The sequence below is a fragment of the Lissotriton vulgaris genome, chromosome 3_2, assembly GCF_964263255.1.
Source record: "Lissotriton vulgaris chromosome 3_2, aLisVul1.2, whole genome shotgun sequence".
NCBI classification, from domain to species: Eukaryota; Metazoa; Chordata; class Amphibia; order Caudata; family Salamandridae; genus Lissotriton; species Lissotriton vulgaris.
In genome coordinates, this window is record NC_141690.1 from 10,091,929 (window position 1) to 10,107,221 (window position 15,293).

Below are 15,293 nucleotides of genomic sequence, written 5' to 3' on the forward strand. Positions count from 1 at the left end.
CTGGTGAAACGAAGCATGCACGATTGACTGAGTAAAATAGCTATTTATTGTTTCAGCGACTCTAGAGATATATTCCTTATTGCAGGGGGAACAAAGTTGTCATGTGATATGGTTGTCAGAAGCGAATCCCTTCTTGTCTATTCAGGAAAGCTAAACGCCTTCTTGTTTACTCGAGAAAGTTTCTAGTGACCTCTGAGCTAGCTGGCACACACAATTAAGTCTAACATATTCAATAGAGACCTAGTCGACCTCAGTCCTACGTCTAAGCTATCGTTTATTTGCACAAGATGACCCTGCACACCTCAACAATAAGTAATACAGTGTAAATGCTTTTATGCATATAGTCACATAAACTCCAATTGTTCTCCCAAGAATATCCAAAGTCAGATTTCTTCTTTAAGCAATTCTTTTATTCACAGTTGAAGATTAAAACCAATAGCCAACGCGTTTCGTCCGTGACCGGACTTCTTCAGAATATGCATATGTATATATATATATATATATATATATATATATGTGTGTGTATATATATGCATATGTATTTATATATATGTATATGTGTATATATATATATATCATATATATATATATATATATACATACGCATATCTATATAAATACATGCATACATATACATATATGCATTCATCCAACAAGAGTTGTCCTCAATGAGCCACACCACAGGAGGAAAGTATTCTGGCGTTTATTCAGGGTAAAGCAGCAGCTTCTACAGGCAGGGCAAAGTCCTTACATCATAGATCTCCCGACGCGTTTCATGCTCTTCCTCGCACTTAGTCATGGTCTGGTGTGTAAATGAATCTTCAAGCTTTAATATCGGCACCTGGAGTCCTCGTGACGCTCGCCTCAGTGGGCGTGGCTGCCGAAACGGCCTTCTGGTCTTGGAAGTGCTGAAAATATTACTTCAGTGAGCAGCTTGAATGAATACAAAGTGTCACTTTAAAATACCCCAGTGGGCTGAAGGCAGAATGTCCCGCACTTGAGAAGCTGCATCTCACTGCTTTTTCCCAGCCGCTCCTGCTCATAAGAGCCAGCGTCATCAGTTGGCGCCAGTACAGACTGCTTACACGGCGGTGCTCTAAACGTGGCAGGACGAGCCGCTGAAACATCCAACAAGAGTTGTCCTCAATGTAAAGAGCCACACCACGGGAGTTAAGTATTCTGGCGGTTATTCAAGGTAAAGCAGCAGCTTCTACAGGCAGGGCAACGTTCTTACATCATAGATCTCCCGACGCGTTTCATGCTCTTCCTCACACTTAGTCATGGGCTGGTGTGTAAATGAATCTTCAAGCTTTAATATCGGCACCTGGAGTCCTCGTGACGCTCGCCTCAGTGGGCGTGGCTGCCGAAAACGGCCTCCTGGTCTTGGAAGTGCCGAAAATATTACTTCAGTGAGCAGCTTGAATGAATACAAAGTGTCACTTTAAAATACCCCAGTGGGCTGAAGGCAGAATGTCCCGCACTTGAGAAGCTGCATCTCACTGCTTTTTCCCAGCCGCTCCTGCTCATAAGAGCCAGCGTCATCAGTTGGCGCCAGTACAGACTGCTTACACGGCGGTGCTCTAAACGCGGCAGGACGAGCCGCTGAAACATCCAACAAGAGTTGTCCTCAATGTAAAGAGCCACGCCACAGGAGGTAAGTATTCTGGCGTTTATTCAAGGTAAAGCAGCAGCTTCTACAGGCAGGGCAACGTTCTTACATCATAGATCTCCCGATGCGTTTTGTGCTCTTCCTCACACTTAGTCATGGGCTGGTGTGCATGTGCATATGCATGTATGTACATGAAAGTTTGAAAAACACTAATAAAAGCAAAGCTAAAAAAACACCTAATTACAAACAGAATTTCTTTAACTTAAACGAGGGTGAGACCTATTGCATTTTCAATGCATGTTCTAGGGTTTTTGCTGGGAAAGGTAAAAGTGATATTGAAAGGAAATTGTTTAAATTAGAAGGGTCAGCAGTAGGTATTTTTAGCAGGGGAACTACTATTACATTTTTTAAATCTGAAGGAACAGTACCGGAGGACAGTAAGAGGTAACAGATGGAACATAACAGATCAGGTACAGAGAATCATTTGTTGCCAGATCTAAGGAGGTAAAGGATCGAGGGACAAACTTAAGTAGATAGAATAGGCAAATTTCAAAAACTGTCTTCAATCAGAGAGCCAAATTGGAGCTTCACTAGTCTCATGAGAGGAGGCAGCGATGCTGTGCTGATCGGTCCGTAGACCGTGTGCCGAGCTAAGTCTGCTTCCCCGTATTCAAGTGGGTTGCCATGAAGAGTCGTAGCCCATGTATAGAGTGACAATGGTGTCCCTGTATGCCAGAGGGGCCACTGGGACATGGCAAAGAACATGGTCTGATTGAGACTATCGTCAGAGACTGCTATTGTGACCCCAGCGAACCAAAGCCTATACTGAAGACCAGTGCCAGGAGCATTGCAACCCCCACCCTTACCTGTGGGGGGTTATTACAAGCATCAGAGGAGTGTCGCAGAGCCACATTCGAGGAACTCAAAAACACCCATCTGCTGCCCCTCCCAGGCGGCTTGTGTAGAGACAGCCGCTGCATAGGGTGCATATTCAGAGACTATAGTTACTCAGATTATGCTGGAAAGACAGAACCGCGGGCTAGACAGCCCTGAGGGTACTACCCTGCCAAATAGCTCTTTAACGCTGGACCACTTTTGACTTTAATAAAGATTCCGACTGGGACTCCGGAGACTCGGACTACTAGTGGGTCTTAACCTGAATGTCCCCTATAGTGAAGGTGGAATAACCATTACCACTAGTGAGAGAGAGGTAGTGGGACTCAGCGACTTGTCTATAAAACACTAGACCCTTGACCTCATATCATTGTAATTTACTTTGTTCATCAATAAATACTCTTCAAATCCAGTATTTAACTGGACATTCATTTATTGCTGATGCTGTTGTATTTTGATTTCTCAACCTGTGTTCACCCTCCTGTATCTACCTCTCCCACCCAATCAGGACATGGAGAGCTTCTGTTTGCTCTGTAGCCCACTGAACAGGGTTCTGACAGATGAATGTAATCCAGGTTAGGCATTTTCTATAACACTCTTGAAATATTTAATTGCACCTTCGTGATTTTTATAGCTGGTGAATGCTGTTTCCTCTATTTTTAAGGTATTGTGCTTTGTGCTAGAAATCCTTCTTTCTATTTACCGTATTATTTCTTAGTATATAGACATTGTTTTGCAACAACAGTGCATCAAGATGCATTCATTCATATAAATCTGTCTTACAGTGGTGCTACCTTGAGTCGCGAAGGAATCCACTTGCTAATGTTTTGTTTTCATTTTACCAATCTTTAGTTCCGGGACCAACTTCTGGTGGTGATGGTGAAGTGACTGTGGCTATGATCATGATGGCCTGGATGGTAATTGCACTTGCCTTGTTCTTGTTGAGACCTGGAAGTCTAAGAAGATCCAGTGGCTCTGGGAAGCCTTCCAGCCCACATAATGTGAGTCACCTTGCCTGTAGCATGATTAAGGAAAGCAGATCTCATTAACTGTATGCATAGGAGGGAGGTGAAACAGAGAAAATAAATATATAAAATATCATGGGTAATTTTAAATTGATAGCATGCAGCACTTTGGATGAATGCATTTCGTGTCCGTGTCCTTAGTCCAGGGTGATTTAAACACTTGTTGATTAAACTTGCCTATATATTACGTACACTGACTTACATTACAGAAATGCAGTCACGCCTCCATAGTTCAGGTTGTTTCCTCACTTCAAAGGAAATGCTATTTTTGTACCCTTTGTGTAAGCAGATTGCTCAAACAAATTAAAATGTATGTGGGGTGGTCCACAGGTTTTAGATTGGCAAATACATGATATTTGCCACAGGAAATTTTTTATCTGTGTGTAACTCCTGAAGTGTCAAACAAAAGTGTAGGAAAAGGCCCCTTTTTGCATGGTTACCCCCTAACGTTGTGCCATATACCTGATGACAACTTTACTTTCGCTGTTGGAGATCCATTCCTGGTTTTGGGAGAGTCCGGGAGAGCGCAGGAGAGGATCGGCATCGGCAACCGCGGCAGCGGAACAGAGCAGTGCCGTGGGAGGCCAAGAGCTGTACTCCGCGAGCCTAGAGCATACTGGGAGCACACCGGGAGCACACCGGGAGCCGCATTTGGGGCAGCGAGCGGAGAAGAGCTGCAGGAGGCCAAGAGTTGTGCTCCGCAAGCAGGGAGCAAACGGAGAGCATACCGGGAGCCGCATTTGGGGCCGTGAGCGGAGCTGAGCAATGGGAGGCCAAGAGCTGTGCTCCGCGAGCCAGGTGCATACCGGGAGCACACCGGTAGATTGGGCTCCTCAAGCGCGGAGCTTGTGTTGTGTGGCAGATATCCTCAGTGACCTGCAGAGAGGCCAGCCTGCTGGACCCTGGAGAGTCACAGGAGGCGTGAGGCATTCAGAGAAGTGCAGCTGGGAGACCGCTATGAGGGGGAGGAACAGAGTGAGCTTTAGGGGAAAGCCCTGTTTCAGCCCCGAACGAGTTGTGGTGTGAGTAAGCAAAGGAAGGGCTCCCTGTGAAGCCCTGTGACCCTTCTGCATGTTGCACACAGCTTCGAGGGGAGACTTTGACACTGGATACCGAACTCTGCGCTCTGGACCTTGTTTAACCACCCAGTACATTACATCACACCATCACATCACACCACTCCATCACATCACTTCATCAAGACCCTAGCTCAACCAGGGCGCGATTCGCGAGGGAACGACAATCAGCAGACGACTGAGGCTGTAAAAAAGTGGCTGCAGACCAGTGGACCTGCAGCACATAGGCTAAATGAGGTCCGGTAGAACAAGAGAGGCATTGCCACCAAGGACAAGGGAAGAAAAGGCAAGAAAAAAAAGTCACAAAAGTGCTGAATCAAAATTAGCTATATTAGATCAGCGACAGAGCTAGACAACAGCACGGACAGGACCCAGCAGTGCTACAAGCTCCAGTCAACCTAAGATCTACACTAAATTCAACTTCCTAAGGGATCCAGTGTCAGTCTTTTCACAAGCACCGCAACCTTAAAAGGTCTGCAATCTCCGCTGCTACCTTTGCAGACCGAAGTTTTAATTCCAAGCACATAGCCTAAAGATTCCAACGACAAAGATAGGGCATAAGCCAAACTAAGTCAGCAATTACAAACCACTCTACAACCTCCTGATGCGCAAGTGCCAGAAATAATACCCCTTGCGGGAGTGCCCGGTAACTCAGGACGCTCCCCAACAAAAATTAGCCAACAGTGCAGTCCTCAAGAGATCCCCACCATAGTTTACAAGCTCCAAGAAACCTCTACACCACTACCACAATTAGACGCCAGGGAAGAGGACTGGGCCATCACAAAAATGAAGGGTGCGAGTGACACTAAAGAAGTTACAAGGAGAGCAGACGCTGAAAAAATAAGCACAGTTAACTCCAGTCTCAGAGACAATATCTTGTCCAGCAGCCACAGCACCCCCATCAAAAAAATGGACTCACTAAAAACTAAATCACCTACAATCACATCAACCCCCTGACCAAGGGTGTCTACTTACATAAAACAGAGGAACAGTATCAGGAGCATGGACATGGGTTCCAAATAAGGAAGAAGAGGGGAGGGCGTTCATAACCTACTTGAACACACAAGAATGGGAGGACATGCTCACAACCTACTCACCAAACCACAAACAGGACCAAAGGGTGGATACAACCACAGAACCCTTTGGGAATGCACTCGCCGTAGAACAAATTACAAGGGTGCAGAAAAGATTAGCAGCCCAGTTGATGTAAGCTCTGCAAAACAAGTACAACTGTCACCAAGCATCTCCAAAAATCCCCTGATCAAGATGTAGCTCTAAATCAGACTTCCACAATTAGGGCACATGGGGAAATTGGAGAAGATAGTGAACAAAGAACTCCAGCTAGGGCCACAATGAGTTTATACATATCACCAACCCTCAATGTCCAGAGGCCACAAAAATAACGTGGACCACAAGCGAAACTACAGAGGCAATCTTGGCCGAACTGGGCACATTTCAAAGCTGGGGCATCGATATTTCCCCTTTCCAAAAACCAGCTGATCCATTGCCACTACTAAGCAAGGCAACCCCAGAACGAAAAGCACACCAAGCACACTTAAACTGTGTACTTAGAGGAGCACGGGGCAGATCGCGTCAACAGTGTGCAAGCAGCACCTGGGACCCACGAGAAACAGTTCCAGGGGCAGCTGCTAAAACAAGTCAAAGCAGTAACAAGGAAGCAATATCGCGTACCATCATCTCACACACAGAGGAGCATTGACGCGACTGGCGTGACAGAAGCCACAGCAGACCAAAGGAGCCCTCTCAGACTATGCTTGTGGAACATAAATGGCCTAGCAACTAAAGTTGAGGATCCAGACTTCATGTAGTATGTAACAACTTTTAATATAATTTTCCTACAGGAAACCTGGCTCTTGGCTCCTCAGCATAATGAGGACTACACCTGCTTTGCTACTCATGCAACAAGGATGGACAGATTTTGCCATTGTTCAGGCGGGCTGGCAATCTGTCTCCACAACAAGTATACCTTCAACAACTCGTATGGACTCGATGTCAAACGCAACAATACCAGTTACAATTCCAACCCTTCTTGAGGACGAAGAAATGGAGGTGTGCCTAATCGACTCGTATGTCCACCCCAAACGGAAATTGAAAGACAAAATGGAATTCACAACATTTCTATACAGAGTCATTCACTGTACAGAAAGAGCCAACTTGCAGATCTAGAACATCTAACCTTCAAGCCTTAAATGGAAGATTTCCAGATGACACTCCACCAGTTGACTCGTTTTATTCCCTCCCAACAAGCACCTTATTGGACTACACCTTTGCAAGCCTCTCACTCTTCCGACATATATCTGGGTACAGAATGGGGACAAGGGCGACAGCGACCATCGCCCTCAAGAATTCCAAATAACAGCAACGGTAGCAAGACCAGTTAGCAAGATGCAACTTTGGGGACCATCTTTACTTCCAACTTAAGAAGGATCAAATGTTCAACAAACACAAACTCTAAGGCCGAAGCAGCTATTCAACTCTTCAATTCACCATCAGTGAACCCAGAAGACAAAATAGGTCACTGGGAACAGTTCACTGCCAAGCTCTTAGATCTACATTCAGAAATCTTCGCTACAAAATATTATTCCCAGAAAGCAAGGGAAAAAAACATATTTTCGAAGGATCAAAGACTACTGTTGAAACATCTCAAGAAATCAATAAATGCAACTCTGCGCATGCTGAGAAGACACCCAGAGAATGCCACTGCACAAGCCTCCTTAAATGCACAAAGAGCAAAATTAAAAATCCTAAAATGGAATATAAATAATGAGCGTGAAAAGGTATTTTGGGCAAAACTTCTATACGATGCAAACATGTAAACAGCAATAACAACGTTCGCTTCTGGAATACTGAGAACAGTACTATTCACCTACACCATAAGGGTATTGGGTCATACATTTCGGAAGCAAACTGGGTAAATTCCTCACTAACCATTTCAACAGCCAAACAGACAGTGCTGGAACCCAAATGGCTAATAGTTGGACATCCGAAGAACAAGTTGGAGCTAGCAACACGGAGATGAGGGAACCGGAGCATCTATCCAAGGAAAACAGACCATCAGGCACAGCTAACCGCTCTCTGCCTCTCTTAATCAAAAAGCAGATTGTCAAAGGGAGGAAGGAAGGGGCTCCAGGACCGAACAGAATCCCACCTGCCCTGTTTAAAGCAAAGAGTGAAGACTGGGCTGATATTTTGCAACTTCTATTTTTGGAAGTCAGACGGCCAAATAGAATACGGGACTCATGGAAGGGCTCAACAAAACTGCCAATCCACGAAATAGGTCCCAATAACCACCACCTTGTAGCTCTAGATAATGAAGCAAAATACTTTGCGGGGACTATACTAGAGGAGCTGACAAACTGGGCAGAGGCAAACTCCATAATACCGCTGAGCCAGACAAGCTTTCTCAAAATGGCTAGCACATCAACAAATATCCTCACAATTTCCCTAGTAATCGATGCAGCTAAAGCCTCAAAACTACATCTACATTTAGGCTACATTCACTTCATCGCTGCTTTTGATAACGTAGAAAAGAGGAGAATGTGGGGCAAATTGGCACAATGGGGCATACCACAGCCTACTCTGAACATGCTGAAACTCCTACATACAAATACCTGGGTGCAAGTGAAATTAGGCGGCCAGACTCATATCTCCTCGAAAGTTCCCACAACAAAGAGACCGAAATAGGGTTGTGTGCTTGCACCAACCCTTTTTAATTTATATATGGCTGACCTTCCAAAGGCGCTCGATGCCTGCAATTCACACTTGCCTAGGATAGGAGGGAAATCATTGTCCAACCTCATTTACGCAGACGATGTAGTTCTGGTCAGTCACACTTACGTTGGTCTCCAGCATCTACTGACGGAAATGCAGAACTACGCCACAGAAAACAATTTAAAAATACATTTGAGAAAGACACGGGCAATGTCAATAAACAACAAAAAGAATCTTCATAGAAGCTGGCTTCTTGGTGGCACAAAACGTGATCCAGACCAGGAATTTGAGTTATATTCGACAAGGAAGGGTAGTTTTGGCGGCAGAAAGAGGAAGTCAGAAGGAAAGGTCTGCTGAGCGCCCTACCGCTGAAAAATCTCGCAAATAAACTGATGAGGCCTTCCCTGACTCCGCTCTTGAAGGTATCTCAGGCTATACTACTTCCGTCAATTGCTTACGGCAGCGAGGACATGCAGGGAAGAGATGCAAAGGAGCTGGACAATACGCAGATCAAAGCTTATAGAATTATGTTCAGCCTTCCGTCCTATACATCACCCGCTCAAATAAGGCTGGAGTTTGGACTCCTATGACAAGACCTAGCTAGGTACGGCACTTATATCAACTGCTTGTTCAGGATCAGAAGTGTCACCACAAACATGTTAAACCATCTGCTGTGGTAGGATATACAGCACAGGGAGCGCTCCCAAGCCAGAAGCTACCTTCAGCTAGCCTTAGAAAATACCAAACTCACAGAACTCTGGGATGCGCAAATTGGCTATCCCAACTTCAAAGAACTCGTCTGGAAAAAACTAATTTCTTTGGTGGAGGACAAAGCAAGCTTCTCAAATGGATTGCACTCCTGGATGACCCCTAACTCCTATAAATTACTGGCCCCACAACCATTTTTCAACCAGAGTTACCAGACGTCTATTAAAATTAGCTTTTTGAGACACAGTATGTGAATCTTTCCATGCACTCAACATTTTCCACCATAGCTAAGGACACAAGCACTAGAGCTGTGCAGGTTGTGAAAACCAAACATGGTGATATAGCTCATTTAATCTGCTCATGCAAGGAACTGCTCCAAGCACGGCAACAGTTTCTCAAAGAACCATTCAAACAGAAAGGCTCCCACCAGAAGGCAAGCGGTGCTAGCCTGCTTAAACCCAGAAAAATACACAACTAATCTGCAGACTGGTAAAATTCCTTTTGCTGGCTGAACAAACATTGCCCAAACCTACAAAAACAGAACCAGGCATTGGCACTGCAGTACACCCTGACAGGAATATGCCCAAACCAGTCCACTATAAGGAGATACTGCCAGCAGCAAAGAGATAACCCCCGCAACAAGTGGAGAACATTTTGACAAATACAATCAATATGACCTGCAAAAAGAAGTCCATGGCTGGTCCAAAGGAACACAGGCCTGTAATGTATAGCTTTCAGCTATATAAGGACACATACTATGTCTAAAATTTAACTTTGATTTTATATCTGTGAAGAGTCATCCAACAATGAGTTTTTATTTTTGTTTTAATCTGAAGATTGTTTTTTTTTTAATTTGTTTTTATTGCAGAATTAGAAACCATGCATATAATAAATCAACCAGCACACTCATGGTGTCCCCCCGCATGGATCAAGTAAACCATAAGACGTACACAGCCATTCAGCCCGTATCCTGGAGGCCGGGCGGCGTAGTAATTCAAACTTCCAGCAAGAACAGCACAGTGAGCATCCCTGAGGGACAATTGGTCAATAAACGCTTTGTGTATCTGCATTTTACCCCCCTAAACACCTAACCCTCCCCCAACACCGTCTAGCATACCCAACAGTCCGGTCACATAGGCGATATTCACAATCCTAACCCCCAGTCCATTCGGTGGTGGGCCCCTATCATATCAGTTCCATGTGTCCCTATCTCTACCCCGCCGCTTATCCAATCTCTCCCATCACGCTAGGACAGTTCCAACCCCGGGGAACACTACTGCCTCCCGACCAGGGTCCCGGTGCCTAACCCCCCCCCCCACCCCCAACAATCCCAAAACAACCCCCATCCCCCCAGCAACCGCTCCCGATGTGGGCCATGTTCCTAACGCTACTATGGGTCTCGCTACAGATCAATTGATACCTCTCTACTCATAAGCCTCATGGAGCCCGCAGACACAAGCAATTCAGTCTTCGTCCTCCACCATGGAATCACGCAACGCCTGGACTATCATTTCCCACGCTCTCGCCATTTCTAGGCTCTTTTCATTGTCAAGCTTGACTGCCTGTCTCATACGGAGCACACTCTCACATTCAGACCACCTCAGCAGTTCATTCACCCATCTCCTCACGGACGGTCCCTCCCTGGACTTCCAATGCCAAGTGATTTCCCTCTGCGCCAGTATCAGCCCCAGATCAATGAATTTGCTCGTCACTTTAGTATTCTTCGTGTGTGGGAACCAGAGCAACAAACACGCCGCCATGTCAAAATCCACCTCCCGATCGGTCACTGCATTTAGGAGTTCCCCAACCTCCGCCCAGTAAATCTCCAGCTTCGGACAGCCCCATAACAAATGATCTAGATCAGCCTCCAGTGCCAGGCACCTCGGACATCTCGCCTCCTGCACCTGGAAGTACCGTTTAATCTTCTCCGGGGTCAGGTAAGCCCTGTGCAACACGTAAAAATGTACCTGCTGAAAGCGTGCGTTCCTAGTGCCCTTCCACGTACGCTTAAGGATATGACCCCACACCGTGTCCGGAATGGGCCTACCTATGCCAAGTTCCCACTTTGATTTCAGGCCTAGGAGCGGATCCAGCCCCTCATGCAACATCCTATTATGGAGGTAGGTCACCGCTTTAAAAGTGCCTGCGGCCATCACGACATACTGGCAAGCCATAGTCGTTTCCGGTTCAATGAGCCCCCCTCTCCAGTGCTTCTGCACTGCCGCTACCACAGCCGCATGCAAGAGGAAGCTCCCCTCCGGCAGCCCAAACTGTTACTTCAGCGTCTGGAAGGGGACCAGCGTCCCATCAAGATACAAATCCCCCACCACCTGCAGTCCCAACTCCTCCCACTCCAGTAGCGGAGACCAATCGCCCCCATGCGGCAGCGCAGTCAACATTCCCAACGGTATCTCCGGCGCATACGGTCGGGACGCCTTCGCTCTCTTCAAACTCCTTTGCCAACACAACCTGAGCGTCTTCTCCTCCATGGTGAGGCCTCGCAGCTCCAGTCTCTGCTGCATGACAATATAAGCCAGGACATGACGGTGTATACCATGCTCTCGTTCGTGTTCTGGCCCTCTAAATACCCTAGCCACGTGCTGCGTGAGAACCTGAAGCTGCGCGGCTAAGTAGTACAACTCAAAGTCGGGAACCGCCATCCCCCCCTCAAGCTTGGGCCGAAGCAAGGTGTTCAATGCCACCCTATGGCGACCGTGCCCCCAAAGGAAATCGATTATCATCGTCCGCAGGTCCTTAAATATCCTCTGAGGGATCCAAATGGGCAGCGTGCGAAAGTAATAAAGTAGCCGTGGGAGCGCCACCATCTTCAGTAGAGCCACTCTTCCCAACACTGACAAAGGAAGGGAGGTCCAAAAGGCCATACAGCCTCTCAGCGCTCTTATACACCGCCCAATGTTACCCTCCAATAAACTCGCGACCTCGTGGTAGATTCGGACTCCTAAATAAGTGAAACAAGATGGCTCCCAAACCACCCCTATATCACGAGAAGGACACGGCGTGTCTGCCCTGAGCGGGAAGATGCAAGTCTTCGTCCAGTTGACCTTGAGGCCCGACAACCGACCAAACTCGGACAACATATCCATCGCCCCCTCTAGAGCCCGCTCCGCGTCCGCCATATACAGCAGCAAATCGTCTGCATACAAAGATATATAGTGCGACTGCCCGCCTCTTTCGATCCCCGCGTACATGACTCCTGACCTGGCGCGCGCTGCTAACGGTTCCATTGTCAATGCAAACAGCAATGGGGAGAGCGAACACCCCTGTCTCGTCCCCCTACAAACTGGATAATCCGCGGATACCAGTGTGCCCAGGCGTACCCGCGCTGTAGCCGAAGAATACAACACCTTCGTCCATCTACGAAACCCCTCGCCAATGCTAAACTTCACCAGGACTTCTTCTAAGTAGACCCACTCCAGACTATCAAAGGCTTTCTCAATATCCACAGATAACACCGCCGGGTCACCGTCCACATCCGTCGCGCCGTCCAATATCCCAATTAGACGACGAATATTAAGCGCCGTGTTCCTCGTAGGGATAAACCCCGCTTGGTCCCTGTGCACCAGCCTGGTCATATGCGGGGCCAGCCTGGTGGCCAAAATGCGGCTCAATATCTTGTAGTCCACTGTCAGCATGGACAGCGGCCTATATGACCTTACATCCGACGCCTCTCTGACGGGTTTCAGCAATGGCACTATCAACGCCTCCCTCATTGATCCGGGCAAACTCCCCAGCCTGTGAGCCTCCTCGTACACCACTAGTAATCTAGGCGCCAAACTATCTACGTACTTCTGATAGAATTCAATCGGCAGGCCATCTACCCCGGGCGTTTTATTCCTCGCCATATGTTTAATGGCCGCCCTGACCTCGGCGAGCGTGATAGGTCCCCCCAAGTCCTTCGCATCATCGTCATCCAGCACCGGAAGCTGCATCGATTCCAGGTAATCACTGATCTCCCAGGCCTCCACCCCCAGGTGACTCTCATACAACTCAGCATAATAGGTCCGAAAACATTCCATCACCGCTGCTTGTGAATAAACCATCTCCCCCAATGCATTTTTTATGCTCAAGATTGGGCAGCCTCTGAGTTCAGGATTAGCAAGCCTGGCCAGTAACGTGCCTATCTTATCCCTTTCAGCATGTGCTTTGATGGCATATTGTCTATAATCATAACTCCGCAGCCGTTCCGTTTCGGTAGCCACCACTTCCTTGGCTTCCAATAACCAGGCTTGTAAGTCCGGTCGGTCCGGTCTACGCTGTTCTAGATCACTCAACTTCTCTTCCGCCCTAGCAAGCGCATTCAACACCGACGTTCGGGCATTCGAAAACCTACCCATGCACACTCCTCTCACCACCACTTTCATCGTGTCCCATTCAGTTGACCTACTATTAGCTGTCCCCTCATTCTCATCAAAGTATTGGTCTATGCCCCGTTGGACCGCGTCACTAAATACCGAGTCCTCCAAGGTGTCGGGCCGAAGCCGCCATGTTGGAATCGCGGATCTCGCACGCTGCCATTGACCATGCACCAACAAAGGATTATGATCCGAGAGGGTCCTTGTCAGGTACTCCGTATGAGTGACCAATGTAGCTAGGGACCCACTGCACAGGACCGAATCGATCCTGACGTGTAGAGCATGGAGGGCCGAGAAAAAGGAATAATCCCTACTACCCTTACTACCCTGGTGTTGCTCCCGCCACACATCCAAAAGCCCCCATCTTTCCTGCCAATCCTTCCTGTGTGCAGCTAGTCTACGTACTGGGGAATCAACCAGTGGTGGGTGAGACCTATCCAATGCCACATCAGTGATCGAATTAAAGTCCCCTCCCAGAAGCACCGGACCGCCAAGAAAGAGGCCAGTGAGCACGATAAGCCATCAAAGAAGCGAGCCTGGTCAACATTCGGAGCATATACACAGCACAAAACCACATCCCGGCCATACAGCCTTCCCTCCACCGCCACATATCTACCCTCAGGATCCACCAACTGATTCAACATCTGGAACGGTACACCCGCTCGGACCCATATCATGACCCCTATAGCGAACGCGGAATAAGTGGTTCCAAAGACCTGACCTCGCCATCTCTTCTGTAGCGCAGTGCATTCCTGTTTAGTTAAATGAGTCTCCTGCAACATTGCAATCTGGACCCCCCACCTCACCAGATAAGCATGCACTTTGTGGCGTTTGACCATAGTTCGCAGTCCTCGGACATTCCATGTTAGGCATTTCAAGTTAGGTAACGTCCCCATGCCAGAGCATAACGATCCAGTTCAGGTGCAGCCATTCACTACCCACATCGTTGCAGTTGCCCCCCCCCAATAGAATCATAGAAAAAACTCCCCAAACCCCACTCCCCAGGACAGAGCCTACAAACCCAATTTCAGCCCTGTTCCAAACCTTAAACAAAACACACATCCGACTAATCTGTGGTCGCCACCACAGAAGGCCTTAAGGGCCCCGAGGGGGTGAGTTATCGCCGACCACGGGCAGGCGGAGCCCGCGCCCCGCGCCTTCCATCCCGCAGTGCCGATGCCACACCCTACCTGGCAGCCCTTCTAATACCAACTGAATACTCCCCTGCGAGAAGTACAGTGTCACAAGTCCCATATATGAGTCAGCCATTAAAGATCCCGTCGGACATCTGTGGGGTGACCGCCGGGCCCTTCGAGCTCTCCGCCTCCGATAAGTCCTCTCCGGTCCTGCCGCCGTCCTCACCAGAGTCCGACACAAGCAGGTCGCTCTCCTGTTGCGACCGTGTGATGCTCACCGTCGCTGCCAGCGCCCCTCTTTTGTCCGCAGCCATTTGAGCCTCCCGTTTCGCTCTTTGAAGCTTGTTGCGGGAGCGGATCCGTTGGGATTTCCGGACCTGAAGCGGTTTAGGCCTCTCTTGCTGACTTTTGCCAGTCCTGTCCGTGCCGGCACGATACAATTCTAACCAGGACCACGCTTCATCAGGAGTCTGGAAAAATTGAGTGTTCCCATCCAGGATTACTCGCAGCTTAGCCGGGAAGAGCAATGAATACTGGATGCCCTCCTCCCTCAGCTCCTTTTTCACCGCCAGGAAGGATGCCCTGTTCTTCAGGACCGCCTGCGTATAGTCCGGGAAAATCGTGACTCGGCTATTTTCCACCTCAAATGGGCCCAATGTTCGAGCTTTCTGAATTAACAGGTCACGATCTTTATAATGGAGGAGCTTCACCACCATCGGTCTAGGGGGGCGGCCGAGCGC

General features: G+C 48.0%; 1 protein-coding gene across 1 annotated transcript in view; it reads left to right on the top strand.

The window, feature by feature from the left end:
• SMIM14 (small integral membrane protein 14) overlaps nt 1–15,293 on the top strand; it is a 445,120-nt gene that overhangs the window by 356,942 nt on the left and 72,885 nt on the right. The window contains exon 5 of the mRNA XM_086963966.1: nt 3,356–3,504. Coding sequence (XP_086820092.1) covers nt 3,356–3,504 — 149 coding nt within the window. The remainder of the gene's footprint in view (nt 1–3,355; nt 3,505–15,293) is intronic.